At 41.8% G+C, this 24,485-nt stretch overlaps 1 protein-coding gene across 1 annotated transcript in view; it reads left to right on the top strand.

Annotated features, from left to right (window-relative positions):
- Positions 1 to 11,733: 11,733 nt before the first annotated feature.
- The window catches only part of LOC124803328 (signal-induced proliferation-associated 1-like protein 2), a gene marked incomplete at its 5' end in the record, with an annotated part of 104,540 nt that continues 91,788 nt past the window's right edge, over positions 11,734 to 24,485 (top strand). The window contains 2 exons of the mRNA XM_047264511.1: positions 11,734 to 12,002; positions 16,258 to 16,523. Of these exons, the coding sequence (XP_047120467.1) occupies positions 11,734 to 12,002; positions 16,258 to 16,523 (535 nt within the window). The remainder of the gene's footprint in view (positions 12,003 to 16,257; positions 16,524 to 24,485) is intronic.

Here is a 24,485-nt window from a genome sequence, read left to right as displayed (position 1 = left end):
TTTTGAGCAGTCTCGTGCCGGGTTTGTTGGACCAGCCCTTTCCAGCAGCCCGATATGGTCTGTGCACGAAAGCGACAGAGGAAAGACTCGAGACTATTTCGGCTTTTCTATGTTAAAGTTCTCATCAACCTTAACTTCAGGGCAGCGCCGAAACAGCTGCCGTACCAAGAAAATGGCGCAATTTCACCTGAGCAACGTGACACACAAGCAGACCGAATATTACGGTCGATTGATAATTTTTACTTTATGGACCGTCTGACTACAACTGAATGAAGCGCAATTTTCGTGCCATAAGCGTTCGCCTTTATTCTCTGCAAGGCATCTTCAGTGGCCTGGAATATGTACATGTTTTTTCTATTTATTTACATTTTGGTCAATGTACCTATAGGTTATAAACAGTTCTGGTGGTTGGTTTTTAATATTGTGTAGTAATATTTTGAACTGTAGAAAATCGTCACGCAACCTGTAATTACAGTTCAAAATATTACTACATAAAAGCAAAAATCAACCGCCAGAACTGTTTGTAACCTGTAGATACATTGACCAACATGTAAACTAAATACGAGCAAAGATATAAACATATTCTAGGTCACTGAAGATGTCTTGCAGAGAATAAAGACGAAACGCGTATGGCACGAGAATTGTGTTTCATTCAGTTGTAGTCAGACGGTCCATAAAGTAAAAATTATCAATATACTGTAACATTACACGCAACTGAGGAAGACAGGACTACAAAAATTGAAGATGTTAAGCAGACCGAAGTTCTGCAGTGACTGCTAAAGCCGCAACATTTTTATTGCGCTCTAAAAATCTGTAGTTTAGCAGAATCGCAGAGAACTATTTCTAGAACTGCATCATAATAAATCTGTTACGAATTAAAAATCTTTACACCAAATTTCAGGAGAGGGCAACTGCGCCCTCTTCCTCTCCTTTGCGGACACCTATGGATGTACGCCGATCTGCAGAATATGTACTTAGGCGCACTATGATTATATAGGGGTCCCTAAACAGGATTTCGTAAACAGTTTTCCAATACCGCTACTGGTTGGTCCTGTAAATACTATTATATCGATTTTTGCTCCCATCTAAACACACAACCATTTTGAAACGTGATTGGGTTATCAGGTTACATCTTTTTATTTTAAAAAGAACTCGGCTGGTCAAGACAATTATTCTTTGTGCAGTGAAGAAGAATTGGAAATATCAGACTGAACTTGAAATTATTTACCTCTAATATTTATTTGTAGAGAAACAGCCATTGAGCTGACTAAATGAGGAACAAGAACAGCTGATTTCCAGACGCCATTTGTGTAAAACAACTGACGACCGGAAGGCGAAATTTAACCGATCTTGAGGAACCGCTTCAGACATTAACATGTAAACACGACGGCGAATAACAGCTTTCGAAATTCGGTTTCGCCTTCGAAAGTCGTGTCTCATATAGTAGTGTTGCAGGCGTATCAGAAGAGTGATACGTTTGTTTGCGTGGCCATCTTCCGCAGCAGCTGTTAACATCTGTTACTATAGGTTATCTGTTTTTAGCTGACTGCAGTCTTATTAAACAGAATTGCACCAGGCGCGTTTCGCTTATAATTACAAAGCATCTTCTGTGGTTATTCTGTAAATTGGATACATTTTTTATTGTTATAGGTCAAGAACAGCGTTTTCTTTATAAAATTCAAAAAATGGTTCAAATGGCTCTTAGCACTATGGGACTTAACTTCTAAGGTCATCAGTCCCCTAGAACTTAGAACTACTTAAACCTAACTAACCTAAGGACATCACAAACATCCATGCCCGAGGCAGGATTCGAACCTGCGACCGTAGCGGTCGCGCGGTTTATAAAGTTCGTCTGCAGGTTACTTACGGTGTTAGTCTCCATTTCACACCTGCACTTGGCAGTTTTTGGCATTCTGCGTTATTACTTGTGCTGCACTTTTACAACAGACTTTCATAACTGTTTTTCATTCTTCACTGCCGCAGTGTTTATGCCTATTCGTTTGATTTCGTTTATGTAAAGAAACACCGTAGTGGCCGGCAGACGAACTTTATTTAAAAAAAAAAAACGCTATTTTAAACCTAAAACAATAAAAAATGCACAAACGTGTGTATCTAATTTACAGAATAACCACAGAAGATGATTTTAAATAAAAGTGAAACGCGTCTGGTTTAATTCTTTTTAATCAGTCAGCTCAAGACAGATAACATACAGTAACAGAAGAGTGATGTTTGGTGTTCAGGCGAGTTCTCGCAAGGGACCGCTGCCGTGCACCGGTGCTGCCATCTCGCCCTGTATGCTCGTTACGTGTCACTGCCATGTAAGACGCCGTGTGTGGATTGTTTAGGAGTTTGGACTGTACTTTGCGTGCTCCACACAACTGTTGTTTTGTTGGTACTAGTACATGAGCCCAGTTCGCGAATTGCTGCACGTGGTACCGTGCTGCATTCATCGCCGGTTTTTCCGGTACGTAGCTGCTTATGGTGCGCTTATTTTGGACCTGTGATAAATAATATGAGCGTCGAAGCGAGCAATGGCCGTAATAAAGCGTGGCTCTTCGCTTTTACCAGTAAACCACCGATTCTTTAAAGTTAGAAAAATCGGAACTTCTATCTATGAAACTTTCTACTAACTTTACCTAAATGAGTCAAAATGTTAAAAGTTTTCGAACAAGCAAGGAAAGTTTAGAACAGGTTTGAAATTATACTTAGTGCTGAGTGCACCAATTATCAAACACTCGACGAATATAGTCTGGGTGATTTGCGCCCTATTTCAAGCCGAAGTTTTTCGCACATCTAAATGTACACTTTTGCAGGTACATTCAGCGATAGATGCGGATACCGCCCGCAGTGTGTGTTGCGAATAGTGCTTGTACTAAATAATTAATTTATTAATCTTCATGTCTGATAAAGTTTGAGTACGCGATCAGTTTTTTTACGTTCAGTATGTTGTAGGGGCGGAGGGGGGGGGGGGGCCTCCGCGAGAAGTAGTTTCGTAACGGTTTCAAATTACGTGTAAAGCTTATTGGAAATCGCTAAGTGCTCTCATTCTCAAATACTGGATGACGTAAGTCCATGCAGTTGCTCGGCTATAGTTATGCTGCCTCGAGAGAGAGTTTCTAACTGAAATACTCCCCTTATTATGTCTTCTAACGCTGAAGATTAGATGGGTAGATCACATAACTAATGAAGTATTGAATAGAATTGGGGAGAAGTGGAGTTTGTGGCATAACTTGACAAAAAGAAGGGACCGGTTAGTAGGACATGTTCTGATGCATCAAGGGATCACAAATTTAGCATTGGAGGACAGCGTGTAGGGTAAAAATTTTAGGAGACCAAGAGATGAATACACTAAACGGGTCGACAGAAGCGTCCGATCCAACGCGTCGGCTTTGACCCGTGACGTAAGGGTGTTGTGTGTGACGTCATGACGGAGCGGAGTTTGGTTTGAGTGTGGCTGTCTCCAGTTCTGTTTTATTTTATTTACTTTTCTGATCTGTTCGTTCTATCCCGTGAGATTTTTTTTTTACAAAGACAAAAAACACTAATCAGCTACTGAAGCATCTTTATCTTCCATGGGTTGCAGGGGTTACGACCCCTGGGGAGGTGGATGGGTATTCATGCATGGCTGTCTTCACTTACACGTTGTAGCTACGCAAGGCGTCTAAATTTGTTTATATTTAGTTTGCCCGCCACCCAAAACACCCCATTTCCCGCGTTTGTCCCGTTAGTGTCATCAGGCTTCTTGTGGAAAGTGTGTGTGTGTGTGTGTGTGTTTTTGTTTCCGCCATATTTGTGACGTCATGGGTCAAAGCAGACGGGTGGGATCGGACGCTTCCGTATTTCCCACTAAACAGATTCAGAAGGATGTAGGTTGCAGTAAGTACTGGGAGATGAAGCAGCTTGCACAGGATAGGGTAGCATGGAGAGCTGCATCAAACCAGTCTCAGGACTGAAGACCGCAACAACAGCGTAGATTACATCTTTTAGTGAGTATATTAGTAACATTTTAATTTTTAAATCGATCAGTTACGTGACATGTTCAAAATCAAATTTTTGTTGCCGTCAGATTGGCAACTTGCGACTTGTTGCGTGATAATAGCTAAGTAATATAGGTATTGCGACGGGAGTTTGCAATAACAGCGTGGAGTTGGCTGCTGAGCAGTGTAGTTATATCGTCTTGGAATGAAAACCAAAGTAGCCCTATATTTCTGACTTAAGCATTTACAGTTCGTACCGAAGTTGAAAACCGAAAAATACGTAATTGACAATACCTCGCGCGTTGGAAAAACCACAATTTAGCTATAAATACACGATAAGTGAAGGAAACGCAATTGCTTTACTGACTCATTGATGTCTACTGTCCAATCGTTAAAACTCTTATTTTCATGTTGAAATGACAACTATTAGAACTACAGTTATATAGACAGTGTGTAGAATTGTCAATTAGAACTGCAAAGTCAAGAATTTCATAGTAGCTGATGACTGCTACAGTATTTGGAATTTTCCTAATGTCCTTCAGAGCGGAACATTCGAATTATTTGCCATGTCATTTCTGGTGACATGTTCAAAAGCTACGAACATTGTTATATTAAAAGGACTGTCAGACTAATTTGTTGACAAACGTTCATAATGGTGCTTACGAAAAACAGTATATGGTGCAACAGTTAGTTTTTGGCTTTCTGTGTTTGTTAGACGGATGACCATAAATTCCTGATACCAATGCTTTTCCAAACTGTTGCATAGCTACCTTTTGTTATTATAGTCTATGGCGCTACTCCATTTTGCCCAATTTAAAACCTAACAAATAGAATCAGTTGATGACGAATGTTCCAAAACTAAATTGCCATGAGCACGATGAGGTGCTGTTACGGAATACTGTAACTTAGACGGAGAATATTAGCCACAAAATATCTAAAAGTACTGAATACTATCTTATTGGGAAAAAAACTTGATAACCAGCAAACGTGCCCGAGCGAGGTGGCTAACACACTGGATTCGTTTCCGGGAGGACGACGGTTCGAAATGGCGTCCGGCTATCCAGATTTAGATTTTCCGTGATTTCCCTGTTTCTCTCCAGGCAAATTCCGGATGTTTCCTGTGAAAAGAGCACGTTATCAGAGTTTGTGATCCGTCACTGATGATCGTATCGTACTAAATTCCTGACCAAACCCTGAAAGTTACTGATACATGTTTGGAACTTGAGTTTTGCGGCTGCAGATCCGGCCGTCGTTCAAACAATTCCTGATTTCTCCGTAGCCTTTCATACAGTGTTGGCGGTTATCCTTCCGAGGGATGGGGCGTTTACGATCTCGAAGAGGAATAGATTGTGTACCGTGCTCCACGGTTTACCCTCATCATCCGCGATGGAAGTACTAGCACAAGACAGCAGCCACACGCGAACTAAAAGTCAGTGCGTATGAGGGGCGTTAAAGCATGCACCGAGTAAAAGTTTGTTTGTACAAATTGTTGTAGCTTGGTCCGGAGAGCATTTTTGGAGGTGTTTGAAGAAACTTTTACTGATGTTTGGATTTGACCAGCATACAGTCTAACCCTAGAACACTAAGGTGGGGGAGGGGGGGTTGTTACATTGCTACTAAACCATCGTAAATTGTATTACGCCAGATTTATTCAAAGGAAGTCGTAAATTATAGGTTATGGATTAGTGACAATTATTAGACATCCAGTCGTATGTTACATACAAAACTAAGTTCAAGATGCCATGTTTCACAACCTGCTGAAACAGTAGTAAATTTTACGAAGGTTTAGCGATCTACGGTTGACTGAGATTGTCACGTTTACCTGTAGCGTAGTCAAGAGATCACTTTGCTTTAAACACAGGAAGTAGATGACTGTCTACAATAATATTTCGTAATCTGACTTGAAACATATATGCGATACATAATGGGGAAAGGTTGTTACCAAAAATCCCTAGAATTTCTTGTACGATTTACCTCAATTTGTGATGCCTAAGAAACCAAATATATAGTGATGGACTGCAATTTCTATTGCGAGAATAAATTAGAGCGGCAATATCCCTCTTGGAAATAGTGCCATCAGACTTAGATCGCAGGACGAGCGATTAGTTATTGGTTAGTTATCGTTGTTAGACACATACTCAAAAAGATGGTTTGTTTCATATTTTTATTACGAAAATCCACAGTGCCATACAAACGATAAGGCGGGTCATGGATATAGTACCAACAAAAGTAACTAGATCGCGTGCCGATCAAAAGATTGAACAGAACCAGTGATTCTCTTACTGTGACGTAAACTGTTCGAACGGATCTAGACGTGCTCAAACACAGCCCTACTTGAAACAGTGAAAACTGAGCTGAAACAATAGACGAATTCTCCAAAAACTTATTGCAAAATGTAATAGCTGGTGCAACTAATCATCTTTCCATACAGAGAAAATATGAAGTACGAAAATTTGTTTGAAGTGTATTAAAAAGAATTGGTCCTGTATCACTTCGTGTGGCAAGGCACTGCAGCAAGTAAACTACAAATGCTGAATGGCATCGTGAACCAGGCACTAGGGTAGCATTCAATTTGGGATATCATCACAGCAATGTTGAATCTCTCTCACATGGTTCGATACAATGTCGTGTGCCAGAAGTCTTTGTGAAATGGCAGTAGTGTAGCTGCGGCCTGGGGCGGCGTGGGCGCCGTGCAACTGACTCAGCTGTCCCCGGGCGCCTTTCGGCTTATCACGTTAGCGCTGTCCCACTTCGCGGGGATGGCAGGCGGAAAGAAACTTCCTGCTTTGACCCTCGACCCGTGTCGTCCTAGCGTGGGTAGTTCTTCTGCACCCAACTGCATCGTCAAAGGCAGAAAACAGCACTGTAGTGTTCCTAGTACGTTTAACGCGACAGTAAAAAAAAATTGCGCGTTCGTTATTACCTCAATTGGAGTCATGTTCTCACGCTATACCGAGTACAGCGTGGGGGATGTTTCCAGAATGGAGGAAGGTTCATATCAGTGCACATTCCGCTGCAGAGTGAAATTGTCATTCTGGAAATATCCCCCAGGCTGTGGCTAAGCCATGTCTCCTTCATATCCTTTCTTTCAGGAGTGCTAGTTCTGCAAGGCTAGCAGGAGAGCTTCTGTAAAGTTTGGAAGGTTGGAGACGAGATACTGGCAGAAGTAAAGCTGTGAGGACGGGGCGTGAGTCGTGCTTGGGTAGCTCAGTTGATGGGACCTTTGCCTTTCGCGGGCAAGTGCTCTGAGTTCGAGTCTCAGTCCAGCACACAGTTTTAACCTGCCAGGAACTTTCATATCAGCACGCACTCCGCTGCAGAGTGAAAATCTCATTCTGGAATTTTGCAATTGTTTATAACCCAACTCGCCAGTCAACTAGAGTATCGAAATTCTAAACATTACTCAGAACTGGATGACAATGCAATATAAACTCGCTGTCTTGTCTGTCAGATCGACTTAGCTGCCGTGGGGATGGGGGTGAAAAGGGTTAACCCTTGACATCTCAGCTGCCCTGCAGGACCAGCATGTTGTGCGGGTAATATTGAAATGCAAGCCAGGGGATGTGTGTGGAACTAGGTAACGGGCGTTAGACGGCACCGTCTCTGCAGTGCTGCCCTGGCAGGGTCGCTTTACCGTGGCCACCTCGCTGCCCAGTTGGTATTGGCGGCCGCATAAATAGCTAGCAGCGCCACAGTTCTTTCAGGTGTGTGTTCGCTGTGCTCTCTTATCGTTCTCATTACGCACCATTGCTTTGGTTACGACTTACGTTTTCGCTCTTGCACTACTACTTTGAACTTTGTGTGCTACTGTGCCCTCTGTTCGTTGTGCTACTGTGCCCTCTGTTGGCGTAACCTCCTCATGTTTGTTGTCGTACTGTTCACACTCAGGTGACGGCCAGAATCTGCTGGTTGTGAGAGTCGTTCCCAGTCATTGTCAGAATCCCAGTTACAATAATCCAAGAAGCAGAAAATAATTATTTAAATAAAAATTTCAGTATAATACATTTTTAAATTGGACTAAAAACCAAAAAATAATTTCTTTGTCTCTCACAGATTCTTAGCCCCCCTCAGATAGTTCTGAAAATTTGTGATTGTAAATTTTTAATGTTGTTGCTGCTATGGTGAGACTGGTTTGATGCAGCTCTCCATGCTACTCTATCCTGTGCAAGCTTCATCTCCCAGTACCTACTGCCACCTACGTCCCTCTGAATCTGCTTAGTGTATTCATCTCTTGGTCTCCCTCTACAATTTTTACCCTCCAGTACTAAATTTGCGATCCCTTGATGCTTCAGAACATGTCCTACCAACCGATCCCTTCTTGTAGTCAAGGTGTGCTACAAATCTCTCTTCTCCATAATTCTATTCAATACCTCCTCATTAGTTATGTGATCTGCCCATCTAATCTTCATCATTCTTCTGTAGCACCACATTTCGAAAGCTTCTATTCTCTTCTTGCCCAAACTATTTATCGTCCATGTTTCACTTCCATACATGGCTACACTCCATACAAATACTTTGAGAAACGACTTCCAGACACTTAAATCTATACTCGATGTTAACAAATTTCTCTTCTTCAGAAATGATTTCCTTGCCATTGCCAGTCTACATTTTATATCCTCTCTACATCGACCATCATCAGTTATTTTGCTCCACAAATAGCATAACTCCTTTACTACTTTAAGCGTCTCATTTCCTAATCTAATACCCTCAGCATAACCCGATTTAATTAGACTACATTCCATTATCCTCGTTTTGCTTTTGTTGATGTTCATCTTATATCCTCCTTTCATGACACTGTCCATTCCGTTCAACTGCTCTTCCAGGTGCTTTGCTGTCGCTGACAGAATTACAATGTCATCGGCGAACCTCAAAGTTTTTATTTCTTCTCCATGGATTTTAATTTCTACTCGGAATTTTTCTTTTGTTTCCTTTAATGCTTGCTCAATATACAGATTGAATAACATCGGGGAGAGGCTACAACCCTGTCTCACTCCCTTCCCAATCAGTGTTTCCCTTTCATGCCCCTCGACTCTTATAACTGCCATCTGGTTTCTGTACAAATTGTAAATTGCCTTTCGCTCCCTGTACTTTACCCCTGCCACCTTCAGAATTTGAAAGAGTATTTCAGTAATTTTTAATAGCTGCGAAAATATTAATTGTAAGATTTGTAACAAAAACGTGTTGTGCGTGCAGTAGATGAGATTGGAGGTGAACTATTTATCCATCGTGTTGTGTATGCACGATGATTTCTTTGTAAGTCTGACAATTAACATTTTCATAGCTATTAAAAATTCACAACCACAAATTTTCAGAAATCTCTTTATGGAGTAAGGAATATGTACGGAACTTTGAGAAATAATTTTATCCTTTAGTCTGGTTAAAAAAAGTGTCATAAATTTAGTTAAATCATTATTCTGAAAATGCCTCGTACATCTAAATAAATACGATATGTGTTAGTAAGACACTGAAAGATTTTAGACTGCCATGGTTCCAAAAACAAATACCAACTTGTTTATATTTGACAACTACTTTCAGGCGTTTAGCTAGTCGATTGCCATCTACTTCGTTAGGTGTGCTGTAATATTTTGTTCATTATCGTCATTTAAAGATTCTGTATGAACCGAAAAATGAATCTGACTGAACATTTCTGGACTATGATTTTGTTTACGATTTTAATAATCATTAACGCCTACACATTGTGAAGATCGGAGTAGAAATGCATTTGGCGAAAAAGCCCCATCTAAGACAATTTATATTTGAATGGTGGTTCCAGAGACCTTTTCACGTCTCGGACATCTGTGATGTATGCTGTTCAAGTTTAGGGGGAATACCAAGTGAGTTGAGGTGTGAATGGGAATTAGGGAATGCAAAGCCAGTGGGGCGTAGTGGTTAAGTGGATTAGTGTGTGGAGTTACGCGAAGCCACTCTGCCGGTGTGGCGTAGTACATCTGCCTAGTGAGCAGGAGACGGGATCAGATCCTGATCTTAGTACAAATTTTCATTTGTCGCTTCAATCTGCGTATATAATTTATAATTGGTACACCGAATTCAAAGTCAATCTCCAGCGTAGCTGTCAAGCGAAGGATCTAGGTTCGATTCCCGATACTGCCACAAGATGTTTTTCTACGTGGGAGGACTGGAACGTGGTGCAGCCAGCCTCGTGAGGCTAATTGCGTAGATACTTGATAGAGTAGTAGCGGTTCCAAGGTCAAGAAACCCGACAACGCGCGGGAGAGCAGTGTGCCGACAAGATCCCCTCCCTATCGCATCCAACGACGCCAATGGTAAAAGGATCACTTGGTCCGTTTAGTGCCAGAACATAGAACTTCATCTTTCAGCGATTGTGAAAGAGATCGACCAACATCTCACGAATTTTTTCGAACGGCTTTGGGCATTAGTATGAGTAAAAACGAAGACATGTTACAACAGTTAGACATGAGACCTTAATCCTCGCAATATCAACACATTTTTCATAACGCGCATTACCAGGGGTAGTGGGAGGGTTCTTTACGTACACTCTTAAAAAAAATTGATAAATTCGTTAATGATTGTTGACTTATATTAAGAATACACTTTGTAGAGAGATATTGATGTGTAAATACGTTCCGGAGCGTGAAAATATCTTTCGGCGCACTCTTAGCAGTATCAATGCACTTCAAAGCCTGAGACATCTATGATGTATGCTGTTAATAGTGTACTATCAGGGAGGAAGGGGGGGGGGGGGGACGTCCGACGACGACTACTTTATGTCCACCCTAGAAAAGAATTTATTAAATGCAAATAATTATTTCCAGAATGAGATTTTCACTCTGCAGCGGAGTGTGCGCTGATATGAAACTTCCTGGCAGATTAAAACTGTGTGCCGGACCGAGACTCGAACTCGGGACCTTTGCCTTTCGCGGGCAAGTGCTCTACCATCTGAGCTACCCCAGAAAGTTCAATATCAGCGCACACTCCGCTCCAGAGTGAAAATGTCATTCTAGAAACATCCCCCAGGCTGTGGCTAGGCCATGTCTCCGCTATATCCTTTCTTTCAGGAGTGCTAGTTCTGCAGGTTCACAGGAGAGCTTCTGTAAAGTTTGGAAGGTAGGAGACGAGGTACTGGCAGAAGTAAAGCTGTGAGGACCGGGCGTGAGTCTTGCTTGGGTAGCTCAGATGGTAGAGCACTTGCCCGCGAAAGGCAAAGGTCCCGAGTTCGAGTCTCGGTTCGACACACAGTTTTAATCTGCCAGGAAGTTTCAAATAATTGTTGCTGACTTTTGCACAAAATATAATTTTTTGAGAGATATTGATGTGTAAGGAATGTCTATAAACTCGAAAATATTGAATATAACATCCATTAGGGAAAGTGACACCTATTACTAAGACTTAAATTTTCGGGTTAGGTTTAATTGAAAAATTTAAAACATTTATGGAATCTGGCAGAAGAATTCGTTAAAAAACAAATATTTTCTTCGAAATTTTAAAAATAAAGTAACTGGCTAGATTACAGTACTTTTAAAAACTAATCATTACTTGATTTTCTAAGAATTGTCATTGTCGCCCTCGTATGTTGTACCGCTGTGGATAGCCACCTGGTCCGTCACAAAATTTAAAATAAATCCTGCGTAGCCAATGTCGACGTTTGTCACCACCTGACCGAAGGAATGTCTGTCCTCGCAGGCAAATCTCTACGCCGGACGACTCTGGGTGCGCGACCCCCGACTCGGCGGAGCACCAGCAGCAGCAGGGGCGGTGCCGGTGGCGGCAGCTGCAGTTCGCGCACCACGACGTGCAGTCGCTGACGGCCGGCTCGCTGGGCTGCGCCGCTCTGCGCCTGCGCGGCCTGCAGCTGGCGCGCCGCCGCAACACGGCCACCGGCGCCTCGGCCGCGTCGGGGGCGGCGGCCGGCGGGGGCGGCGGCGGCGCGGGGGCGGCAGCGGCGGCCAGGGCCGCCACGCCGGAGTCGCCCGCCGACTCGGGGCCCGACGCCGCCCCCGAGGAGCACGACCCGGGCGACGGCCGCTGCAACGACCTGCTAGAGAGGTGCGTGTGTGCCGAGGAGAAAGGGAAATAACGAATGATTGGTACTGATAGCTCGCGCAGCGAGGTGGCATTGTTATCATACGTGGCTTCAGGCGCCCTGTGGCTAGTACTCAGGTATTCGATTAGCGAGAACAAAAACTGAGGAGAACGTGCAGGTCATATTTGTTTCCGTAATTTGTTGGAAGCTGGGGTTTCTTTTGTGTGACAACTTAGAGCAGTTCAGTCTCCTTCAAATCTTTTATGTCCACACCCCACCTTTTGCCTCCGCACCCCGTCTTTTGCCTCCGCACCCCGTCTTTTGCCTCCGCACCCCGTCTTTTGCCTCCGCACCCCGTCTTTTGCCTCCGCACCCCGTCTTTTGCCTCCGCACCCCGTCTTTTGCCTCCGCACCCCGTCTTTTGCCTCCGCACCCCGTCTTTTGCCTCCGCACCCCGTCTTTTGCCTCCGCACCCCGTCTTTTGCCTCCGCACCCCGTCTTTTGCCTCCGCACCCCGTCTTTTGCCTCCGCACCCCGTCTTTTGCCTCCGCACCCCGTCTTTTGCCTCCGCACCCCGTCTTTTGCCTCCACTGAATAATTGTCTTTTTCTGTTGCCGTAATTGGTATTCTATCATGAACAGCTGAACAATATGCGACATTATCCGTAACAGTCATTTATAACCTTGTTAAATTTATGCTAAGCGTTGTTTCAGAGGCAGGAGAAGATAAAGGGATGAAGCAGAAATACCAACAATGCAGGGAGTGGAGTTGGTGATATATATAAATTGTAAAATAACCATGCACATGGTCGAGATGGGATAGTGTCACAACTTATAAAATTTGGCAGTCATCGTCTAATATGTGAAACACGGGCACTAATAAATAACGTTCAGGAACATGAAAACATGCCTGGATGTGATTTGAGAGTTTGTGCAGGTATCGGTCAGTGTGTGTTGGTTTTTGATGCATGCTGTGTCCCAGGCTTCCACCATCCTTTGTCACAAGCACATCTAGAAAGGGTAGCTATTTGTCCTTTCCTACTTCCATGGTAGATTTCATGTTGGCATAGAGGCTGTTCAAGTGTGTTTGGAAGGCCCTAGTTTTAGTTTCCTCAGCTTCTCAATGAAATGTCCCGAGTCTTTTATGTATATGTCAGGCTTCCCCAAAAGTGACTGGAGCAGATAGACAAGTGTTTTGCCAGTTTGTGTGTCGGTCAGCCAGGAGTGCTAACAGTCAGTCTTAATGGAACATTATTCATATAGATCTTTGGTAATCCATATAGGTGAAGTAGTAGGGCTTCTGTCTTGTGCAAGTTCCTCTACAGAGTGATTTTTTTCCCCATAGTGTACAAACTCCAGGGATTGATTGATGAGAGAATATTGTACAAAAAAGGTCTAATGAACTTATGCCCAGAAATACATGGTTTCCATGCTAGAGACCATTTATTCAGTCATACTTTTTACAGAGACTGCAGTCTAATATGCGTTGTACCGTGCAGCTACAGCTACAGTATGCTTGGTTTCTTCCTACAAGTTGGTACTGTTCCTCATATGTCTTGTTCTAGCACCCTCTCCTGCCATAGTAATCGGTAATGTCGTGTCCAATTCAGTTCTTTTGCTGACTCACGTTGTAGTGGATGTGATACAGCACTCTACAAAGTGGTTCCGTATTCAGATTGAGTGCTTGCCATCATGGTGTTTACTTGTGGAAAGCCAAATTGCAGCAGGTAGCAGGCACCAAGGTTGTATCAGGAGACCTATCCCTGCCAATAATAACCACAGCATTCAATGTTTGCAACAGTGTTTTGTTGTTTGTCTGAGACAGGGTCATTTCAGGAAGCAGGAAATCATGAAGGGAATACCCAAAAAATTTGACCAGATGTGGAGAAAAATATGATTAATACTGTGGAAGGCATCTGCCACGTCAGTACCAGGTGGTTGGCCCACCAGTACTGGGTAAGCCAGATGACTTTGTGGAACATTCTCCATGACAATTGTTACTACCCTTATCAGTTACAGCATGTGCAGGGCTTACTAGAAACAGTCTTTAGACTGCAAGAGCAGTTTTGTCACACTTTCTTCACCAGGCAGCCACGATTCCGGCCTTTGCTTCATCCATTCTATCCACAGATGAGGCTATCTTTATGTGGAGTGGTATCTTCAACTTTCTTAACAGTCATCTGTGAGATAGTATCCAGAACTCTCATGGTACAGTGATGGCGAATCATCAGGATCAGTGCAGCTGGAATGTGTGGGCCGGGATAATTGGCGACTGTATTTTGGCACCAGTCTTCCTCCCACATCGCCTAACAGGACGAAACTATCAGCATTTCTTGTGGGGTGACTTTGCCTCTTCTGCTGGAAGAAGTGTTATTGATGATTGGAGGGTTAAGTGGCTGCTACATGATGGTGCTCCAGCACACTTGACCATTAAATGTCCAAACATATCTCAGTCAGTGTCTTCCCCGGTCGATGAATTAGATGAGGGGCTCCAGTTGCATGGCCTGCTCGTTCACCGATCCCAACCCTTTGGATTTCTGGTTATGGGATAATCACAAAATATCATGTATGCAGAGCCCATTACAGATGTGGAGACACTGGAGCAGTATATTTATGCTGTCTTTCCACTGTTTAGATGCAGTGTAGCTGATGTGAATGTATGAGATAGAACACGCTACGGCACGTACATGCGTGTATCGAGGCACATGGAAACCATTTTAGCACATACTGTTACTGTGGCTGCATGGTACAGCATGTATTAGACTGCAATCTCTGAAACAATATACGATTGGGAAACCATGCATTTCCAGACACAAGTTCATTAGACATATTTTGTTCCCTAACCTCTCATTGATCAGTCCCTAGAGTTTGTACGTGGTGGAAAAATACATGTCCACTGAGAGAGAAGACACCCTGAATAACCTCTTCGTACGCCATGTGATCCACTGTGTTGGATATGTGTTTAGTGTTGTGTGTGTCATCAGATCTACTGAAGTAAAGATTAACACAGCAGAAACAGACATAATAAAGTATTAAATGAAATGTGCTGTATGTTGAGGGTGTAGGCAGCAGAAAGCAGAGCAGAAAATTAAAAAGAGAAAGGCCCTGTGTTCACAGTGCTGCCAAGAAAGACATTTCATTGAAACCTCGAATACAATTCATGGTAACAGTGATTTGTACATGGCAAAAGCTTTTGGCAGACTTTGGTTCACCAGTGACTTGAAATCTTAAATCTTGACTTCTTGGAAAAAATTGTTTTTCTTATCAGTGTCTCCATTGTAAATCTGTTGCACAGGTTCAGTAGGAATCGGTAGTTATCCTTGCATACTGTCAGTTTCAGAATTAGTATTCATCCTCGAAAGTAAGTCACATTTTTAAGAAATGTCATGCTGCCCTTTCCCTCCTCCATTTATTCATCCACAGTGACAGAAATCATCTTTTCATGTTGTTCACTGCCACAGTATATAATGCAGCCCCTGCAGTGAAAGCAAAGACTGATCATTTCCTTTTCGCACTTTATGCACACTGCTTGTTCTCTGTGCATGTAGTACTGATGTCCACTTTGTGGCACATCTAACCATATGTGGCTTTTCATGTTCATTTAAGCCTGCTCCTTGAGGAACATGTAAATTGTTCCTAATATATGAGAGGCATTCACAAAGTTTAAATGATCAATTTAAAGAAATAAAATTATGTAATTAATTTGCCTGTCTGCAGTCCTGTTGTACATAAAAATATGTGGATCACAATACTGAAGTATACCATTAGAGGAGACAAAACAAGATGGCGCAGTTGATATAGTGTGCATGATGTCATTATAGTGAAACTACCTTCCGTATTTCTTGTACAGACCGGAATACTGTGTTCTCTCAAAATTAAGGGAGAGTCTATTCTGAGAGAACTACTTAATAATTCTTTAAAAGTTATCATAACCAGCTCTTCTATGCTTTTTCTCTAGAGGGATTTATTAGAACACTTGTATCACCTACAGAAAGTACCATTTCTGTTTGATGAATGTTAAGTGCAACCCAAAATCTAACCCCTTACTGATTTCTCCCCTGTGACTAAAATTTTCTCTTTTTCCGACATCTTTAGATTTATTCACTTCAACTTTTTACATTCTGTTTAAGAAAGATTCAAACCAGTTATTTATAAACCCATGAATTCCCTAAAACATCAGTTTTTCTAAGAGAACAAAAGGGTCCATGCAGTCAATAGTTGATTAATGACTTGTTGTGCAGAGAGAGGATTACAACGGAGTTGGTGTGTTACATTGTAGCTGCCCATTCTTCCGGAATGAAGTGGGTGGTGAGGTGGAGCGTGTTGTGAGCCTGACACGAGGTGGTGGTGGCAACAGTGGTGGTGGAGGTGGTCGAGCGCCACCACTACACCGTCCGCCACTGGCCGCAGGGGTCAGTGTGCTGGAGTTCCCGGCTGGCGAGTCCCACTGGCGGTCCGGTGCCTGTCCACTGCGCCGGCAGCGTGCAGCCATCGAGGGGGTCGACCGTGGCGCACTCTACTACCGCAACTACTTCCACAACCAGGGTATGTCTTTACATCTGCGCCACTAATCTGCAATTCCTGCACAAGTATTTGGCTGTACGTCAGGGCTTCTGTGGCATCACGCAATCACATTCGGAGCTGCTACCACAATCTGTACTCTCACTGATGGCACTTTGTCAGCAGATGGAGAATTAAATTTGCATAGTTACTCCATTACATTTACCTAAATCGTGGTCACCAGGCTTGCTTTGATGCCGAGACAGGATTAAATTTCTCACAACTCCAAAGGTCAAAGCCCGGTAGCCACCTAAATACTTTCAGTAAAGAATACATCAGGCCACTGGAATGGAATATTTTCACCACTGACTGTTCATTCCACTGCATCCAACTGGCCACTAACTACTTCTGCCAATAATAACCACCCATCGAAACAATAGTACAGTTCATTCAATAGGGAAAGAGTTACACAGAAACACCCCTCTCAAATTTTCAAGGGAACAAAGAAATTTATGAATTAACCCATGCCATGAACTAACACTAGCAAAGTGCAACATTATCACCGCCACCTCCAGCTAGCTAGTAGCTCCATGCTCTACTGCGAGGTCTCCTTTTTACCGAACAAGTCCATACTCACTAAATTGGAGCAATTGCAGAGAAAACAGGACAGTGCCTAAGCAGAAGTCCACACCACCTGGTAAAGCACTTCAGATTCTCTACCTTCCATTTTTTACTAAGTAACTTACTCTCGAAGGATAACCTGTACTTCGAAGTACACGATGAAACCACCACCTCTTCCCCAGAGGGCACACAGCTTCCACATGTCATGAGAGCTGCTGATACTCCTAGATTTTGCAAGCTCCAAACTGCTCCACAAAATTGTTCTGCTTTCAGGCCATCTAGAAAATCTAAAACGGTAGCAAAATTTAGGCAGTTTCATAGGCCATTTCCTACTCCTGCTGCTAATAGAGATTCTGTAAGGTGCTACCTCCTGACAGGGCTCTTAGAACTTTTCCTGCAATGGGTGTCTGGAAACACTGCCCATCATGGAGAACAGCAGTTAGAACTGCTGTATGTGTGTGTTCTAGGATGTTGCACCACACCAGAAAACTCCCAATGAGGAAACAGTTCCGAACGTCCCTGTTACATTGCACCTTTCTGCAGAGGTGGTTTTATTACTGCTTTCTTGCTTCTCACAAAGGCAGTTTCTTTCCACACTGCTAGATTATGCCTTACTGTTCACTCACCAACATTGGTAGTTCACCCACAACTTTAAGAAGATGGATTTTCAGAGGAAATATTTCTAATGAGCATAACTTTATTTTAAATTTTTGTCAACTTTAAATTGAAGTTACTCCCACCAATTTTGTCAGCTACTGTGGGAGTCGGCACCAACACAAACAAGGAAGAAGACAAGTTGCAATGGCTGGCAGCAGGGATCCAGAAATGATCTGTACATTAAACTTTCAAATTATTACAGTACTTTATTTCTAAAAAGAAAATAAACATAACTTATCTTTATGAAGTGGCCGCTGTGGCTCCTACTTGCAAGTAAGTTAGCTACTATTATTACTTGCAGAATGAAGGGAATAAAAACTTTTCTGTGAAGTACTAAGAGTCGAGAGAGGCTCGTAGCACTAGCAGCGCTTCCCATTAAGGAGGCTCTGTATGGTTTCCTAGACTTCAGTGAATGTGTTGTTGACAGATTCTCTGCACTTAAGGAGAGGAGAATGGGATTTTCTTGCAAACACTCATCATAAAGGAAGTGTCATTCTTTATAGCAATTATTTTATTTATTTTTGGCCTTTTTATGATCTATGGAAGTTTCTCGTTCATCTTCCTGTGAACACGTAAAAAAACCTCCACAATCCGCCACTGTTAATTAGTAATAATTCAGAACATTCCAGTTCTAACCAGTTAGTAGGTTCCACATTCCTATTAATTATTTAATAGATTCCATGTAGGCTGAGAAGAACACTCAAACTTGGAAAATGTTACATTACTGTAGCATTTTGTCTGTCACGTGATAATTTTTTATTGGGTGCCTTAACTTCAATTGTTTACTCAGGTTAGCCAGTTGCTTTGAAATAGTGTCAAACAAAGCATGGTGCAGTTTCATTACTTCTGTCTGTTACATAAAAATGTCTCTACAGATTCTGTCTTGGTACACACACACACACACACACACACACACACACACACACACACACACACACACACAAAATTCCTGTATTTCATATTTCTACAGAAAATTATATTTGCATAATATCAGAATACAGAAGTGTACTTGAATTTACGACACACTTCAAACTCCCACTTGTGCAGTGTAACAATTGGATACTCGGCAGTATGCCTCTGTGTTAATTGTTTCCAATGAAATGAATACGTCCCAGCTGCAAATTATAGCTCTGTTAAAAGAAAAAAAGTGATTTGACAGCTGAGCATGGGAAGGGTGATGTCTGTGCACACAATACGGGTGTACAACTAACAGCAGGTTATGTCCATTCTGGATACATTCACACTTTCTGTTAATGTATGGTACTGACTGTTGTTCGTAGGGTGGTAGTAGTTGTATTTTTTTTCTGTGCACTTTTGCAACTTGTGTAGGATATTCTATCGCCTAAAATAAACACAACACCCAGAAAAACAATGCAAGCAACAAAAACGAATAACAATCATCTGCCACTGACTGTGGCAATTGGTATCTGAGTTAGTGGAGCAGTTTGACAATGGTGAACACCACAAGAGTTGTGGCCATTGCTCATTCATTGACTGTTGTTGGGTCACATCCCTTAGGCAACTAGATGTGAATAACTTTGTTATCCTGATCCAAGGATCAGTGCTTTCCATTTTGTCCTCCTCTTCAAGTGAGACCCATAAGCAGTCCTTATTTAACCAGTGTGAATGGAAGCAGACACAAGTGAATGACCATTTGCAGACAATTTGCCAGTGTTGATTACTATTCATTCCTACCTGTGGACAAGCATTTAGATCGCGGAGGATATGAGAGAAATAGTGTGCCAAGATTCTAACTTCCTTGGTGCCAACCATACAAAAGCTATAGGATTTTTTTGCATTATTAACCTTCACACAATTTTGCACTCTTACAATACTAGTTAGGTCTACAATGTAGAGCTATGGTATTTAAACATGATTATTTTGGATTGTGAGCACGCTTGACAAAGCATGCAAAATGGAATATGAATGGAAATATGAATGTATCTGAATTTGTACATAATTGTGAAATGTGTGGTGGTAGTGTGCTTAAATACTGAAGTACAGCTCCAGCCTTCCTTAACACAATTCCAAAACTTGCATAAATGTTGGTCGATACGTTTCAGATGCTTTCCATTACAGTTGGGAAGAGAATTTAAAAGCAGTACACTAGTTACCAGTGATCAACTTAACATGAACAAAAGCTGGCATTTACATTCTGGCTATTAGTAACTTTGAATATGGATGTTAGTAATTGTTTTGCATTTTGATAGCTGCTAGATCTAGGATATTTCTTGATGCCTGCAGTGAAATACGCAATCCTCACCCGTCCAGCCCTCTCCCCGTTCTCATTCCAGTGCTACACAGCCTTCATTACACCACCACAACCAGTCTTTTTATTACTTTTTATCTCTTTCCTTTCCGCTACTCCCCCCCCCCCCTTCCCCACTTCTCCCCTGCCCCCTGTCTAAACTGCAGCACTTCACTGACCGGCACCCCTACCATACTATCCCTCCCCCATCCTGCACCAGCCTCCTACTTACACCCAACCAGTCGCCATTCCCATCGTGCACTGTTGCGGCTGCTTGTAGTGTGGTTTCAGTTGTCTGAGACTGCGGGGTTGGGGGTGGGAGTGTAGTGTGGTTTCAGTTGTCTGAGACTGTGGGGTTGGGGGTGGGAGTGGGGGTGTGGGTGTATTGTTGACAAAGGCATTAATGGCCGAAAGCTATAATTGTGTGAATCTTTTTGTTGTGCCTATTGCAACTCAGCATCTGTGCTATATGGTGAGTGTCCACTTTCCTTCTCTAATATTGTTACATTCCATCCTGGATTTTCCATTGTTAAATCTTCTCCACCTGTGATTTTTGAATAGCATATTTGCCATTACTTACTGAAATTTATTGCAGAACTCGATAAGCTGCTGCTTGTGACATCTGCAGGTATACCTGAACTAACGTTGGTCATGTTGCCTTGCTGTTGAATCTGGTGAGAACAACCATTTCACTGAATGCGTCACAGTAATGCACTCTGCATTACCTTCATAATCATAATGAATCCTACCCTTTTTGCACCATTTACCACTGCTGTTGATATTATGCTGTATTTGTCTGATCAGATCCGTGTACAGAGCCTTCAGCTATAGAAGCCCTCTAGTCTGTGATGCTGCTAGCACCAAATCGGAGAGGGTGCAAAAGGCCAACACACAGTGGAAAATGAATGAGTACCAGTGAATGTAAACCAAACACAATTGTAAGCTGTCGACTCATGCACGCCTACCATTCACAGCAAAGAGAATTATCATTTGCTGATGCTCGTTCACGTGTGGTGTAAAAACAGTCTCAGCTGGACTAAGATTTTCTATAAGCTTGCTTACTGGTTCAAGTGAAGGCTGCCTCGCAGAATCCATCGTCTGCTATCTGGCTACCCTACAGGGAGCTCCGTATGTTGTCCGTGATAGCTCTGGTGCTGTTTTACTTGTAAGGTTTCCTGAACGGTACCTATGCCTCAAAGCTTGTAAGGCAAGAACTAATGGAGAACGCTGGTGCACCTGTGAGACAAAACACAATGTCGTGTGTACCAGTCAATCTGCAATGTTTCTCAAATGATTTTAAAGAAACCATTCAGTAGAAAAAAGATTTCATGCATTTTATACCTTCATTTGTCAGCTTCATAATGAACCATCTTTCATATTGGTAATATTGGGCTTGGTGGTCTAGCAGTAAAGCACATGCCCAAAACAGAAACCCAGTCACTGCGGATTCTTAGTCTGTGTTTTAACCCAGCCTTCACATCTCAACAATGTGAGGAGTCGCCAGAAATAACATGTGATTGGATTCCACATAAAACTGTGTGTCCATTTTCTCCACTTGGAGAACTGGCGTAGGTTAGGGACAAAGTCACCGAAGTGGTGTGCAGTTGAGAGGCTTGCACTAGGCCATTGAGTCACACAGACTTGTTGTTTCAGTAAAGGTCATAGTTATTGTCATATTTCTAAATTGAGGAAGCTGCTTCAAGAATTTAGAGTAGTTTGCAATGAAAAATTGGGGTTGCTATGTTTGTATTTGGTGGATGGTAGGTAATACATTAGTGTACACAGTTTAGGTAGCATATTGAAATATTCCTAAAAGTTGGGTGGAGATCTATATTGATTTCCATACTCGAGAAAAATCAATTATATGTAAAGTACTCCATTCCTCTTGTGGGACCGAACGATGAAGTGAGAATGAAATATTTACAATATCCTTCACATCCTATAAAAAATTTTGAGAGATCAAAACAAGGTATTGACAAATGAGACCACACAATGAGGAGAGTGTTTTGCCATATGGTGGTTGTACAAAACTTCATTGTCTGCTGCAATATACAAATAGGTACAGATTTTTTCGATTGAATAGTGCAATATTTGAAGGGCCATGGACAGCTGTTAAAAAGAGAATTTCTGTGACTTACGAAATATCAGAAGCGAATGAATTACACAGTAATTTTACACTGAGTAAAGGTTTTTACGTAAACAAATTAATGCTGTGAATTGTTTTTATATTTCTCAGATCATACAGATATAGAAATAAAATCGTTTTGACAAGTTTCATTTCCATTAATGCATTAATAAAAATATACTGGGATGTAAGCTTCTGTGAAATTTCAACAGAAGAGGTGATCTATTTTCCTCTGACATCTAACTTCTTTTCCTTCAGAAAAGTGCCATCAATGTGGAGGTTCGAGTAACTCCTACACTTCTCTTGTTGCTATGTAATTTGATTTTTTTGCTAGAATGCAAAAGTTTGAGGATTCACCTCACTAACATTCTAATGTAATTGAAATTGTGACACTCCTGAAGCAGTGTATTACTAAACTAACAGCTGACAGCTAGAGAGGGCAGTAGTTTATGTAAAAGCCCCTTCTCCAATAAAAAAGCAAATAATTTATTCACTTTTTATTGCAAAAGCCACAGCAACTCTAATTCACCAGCTGTCAATGAACTTCAAAATATTATGTCTTATTTTATGGAAAAAATGGAATGTGAATATTTCGGTGTCACCATACATTTGGGCACATGAGTGGAATGGGAGTGCTTTACATACAACCCATTTTCTCAAGAATGAAAAGCTATATATATCTCCTCCCAACTTCAAAGATATGCTACCTGCAGGCAATGTATGACCTAACATGACCTAACACAAACTCAATAACTCTTTTTTTCCATTGTAAACTATTAGAATTTCTTGCAGTATCTTGTTTGATTTAGAAATATCACAGTTAGAATGACCATTAACGAAATGACAAGCAGTTCGTTGTGAAGATGACAAATCGAGTTAGAAGATGCTTGAAATTTGAGGAGGATTGATGATCAGTTAGCTGATGTGCATTGCCATCCACACAGTAAAGCAAGCTTGCTAGCTCCTGTAATGAATCGTAACTGTGTGAGAAGCTCAGTATGTGAGGTAGTCATCTTCCCTGCTGGTCATCAGTCAAGCACGCCAGGCATAAAATTTTAGGCAAACCTTACTGAGTGTCTGATGGGATAAAGCCAGTCTTCAAGGGTCATGTCATCTACAGGTGGGCATCCTTTAAACCACTACTGTTGTACATCCAACCAACCCAACCTACACCAGTAATTCCATTAATTTTTACTAGTTTCCACTTTGAGAAACATGTATCTCTGAAACAGTTTTATATTGTGGATATCTTGATCATATATTTGCAGTTTGTTTCCAACTGTATTACCAGTAAACCCTACGCACCCCCATCCTTCAAAAACTCGAGCTTCCACTACAAATGGAGTTAATGTGCTAAATATTTAATGTTAAGCATTTAAAAGAGAAAAAGGTTTGAAATTATTGTTAGTTTTTGGAAATTGCACATTTCAGTGTTTGACATATCTCTCGAACGATGTTGGACGGTGATATAATTTTGATAGTACATTCAGTGTGGTGATATAACTTTGATAGTACATTCAGTGGTATGTGTGGTGACTGCCTACAAAATGTGCTGAATACAGCTGATAGTAACAAATTAAAATAAATATCATTCCTGATGTATAACTTAACTTTAATTTCTCATCCCTTTTGATTGTTAGGAAAATTGAAATGCCTTCACAAAAGACGACGAAGTAAATATTCCAGAATTTGAATCGAGAACAGCTGCCAACATGAGTAACGTAGAAGTAAATATCCTCGGAGTAGTGAAGCAACTCAAATCACTTAATTAAAGCAAGTCTTCTGGTCGAGACTGTATACCAATTAGGTTCCTTTCAGAGTATGCTGATGCATTAGCTCCATACTTTACAATCATATACAACCGTACGCTCGACAAAAGATCCATACCCAAAGACTGGAAAATTGCACAGGTCACTCCAATATTCAAGAAAGGTAATAGGAATTTTTTTTGGTCATCAGTCTACTGACTGGTTTGATGCGGCCCGCCACGAATTCCTTTCCTGTGCTAACCTCTTCATCTCAGAGTAGCACTTGCAACCTACATCCTCAATTATTTGCTTGACGTATTCCAATCTCCGCCTTCCTCTACAGTTTTTGCCCTCTACAGCTGCCTCTAGTACCATGGAAGTCATTCCCTCATGTCTTAGCAGATGTCCTATCATCCTGTCCCTTCTCCTTATCAGTGTTTTCCACATATTCCTTTCCTCTCCGATTCTGCGTAGAACCTCCTCATTCCTTACCTTATCAGTCCACCTAATTTTCAACATTCGTCTATAGCACCACATCTCAAATGCTTCGATTCTCTTCTGTTCTGGTTTTCCCACAGTCCATGTTTCACTACCATACACTGCTGTAC

This window comes from Schistocerca piceifrons, chromosome 6 (genome assembly GCF_021461385.2).
Source record: "Schistocerca piceifrons isolate TAMUIC-IGC-003096 chromosome 6, iqSchPice1.1, whole genome shotgun sequence".
Taxonomy (NCBI): domain Eukaryota; kingdom Metazoa; phylum Arthropoda; class Insecta; order Orthoptera; family Acrididae; genus Schistocerca; species Schistocerca piceifrons.
Note: the sequence above shows the minus strand (reverse complement) of the source record. Positions and strands in the feature narration are given on the sequence as shown.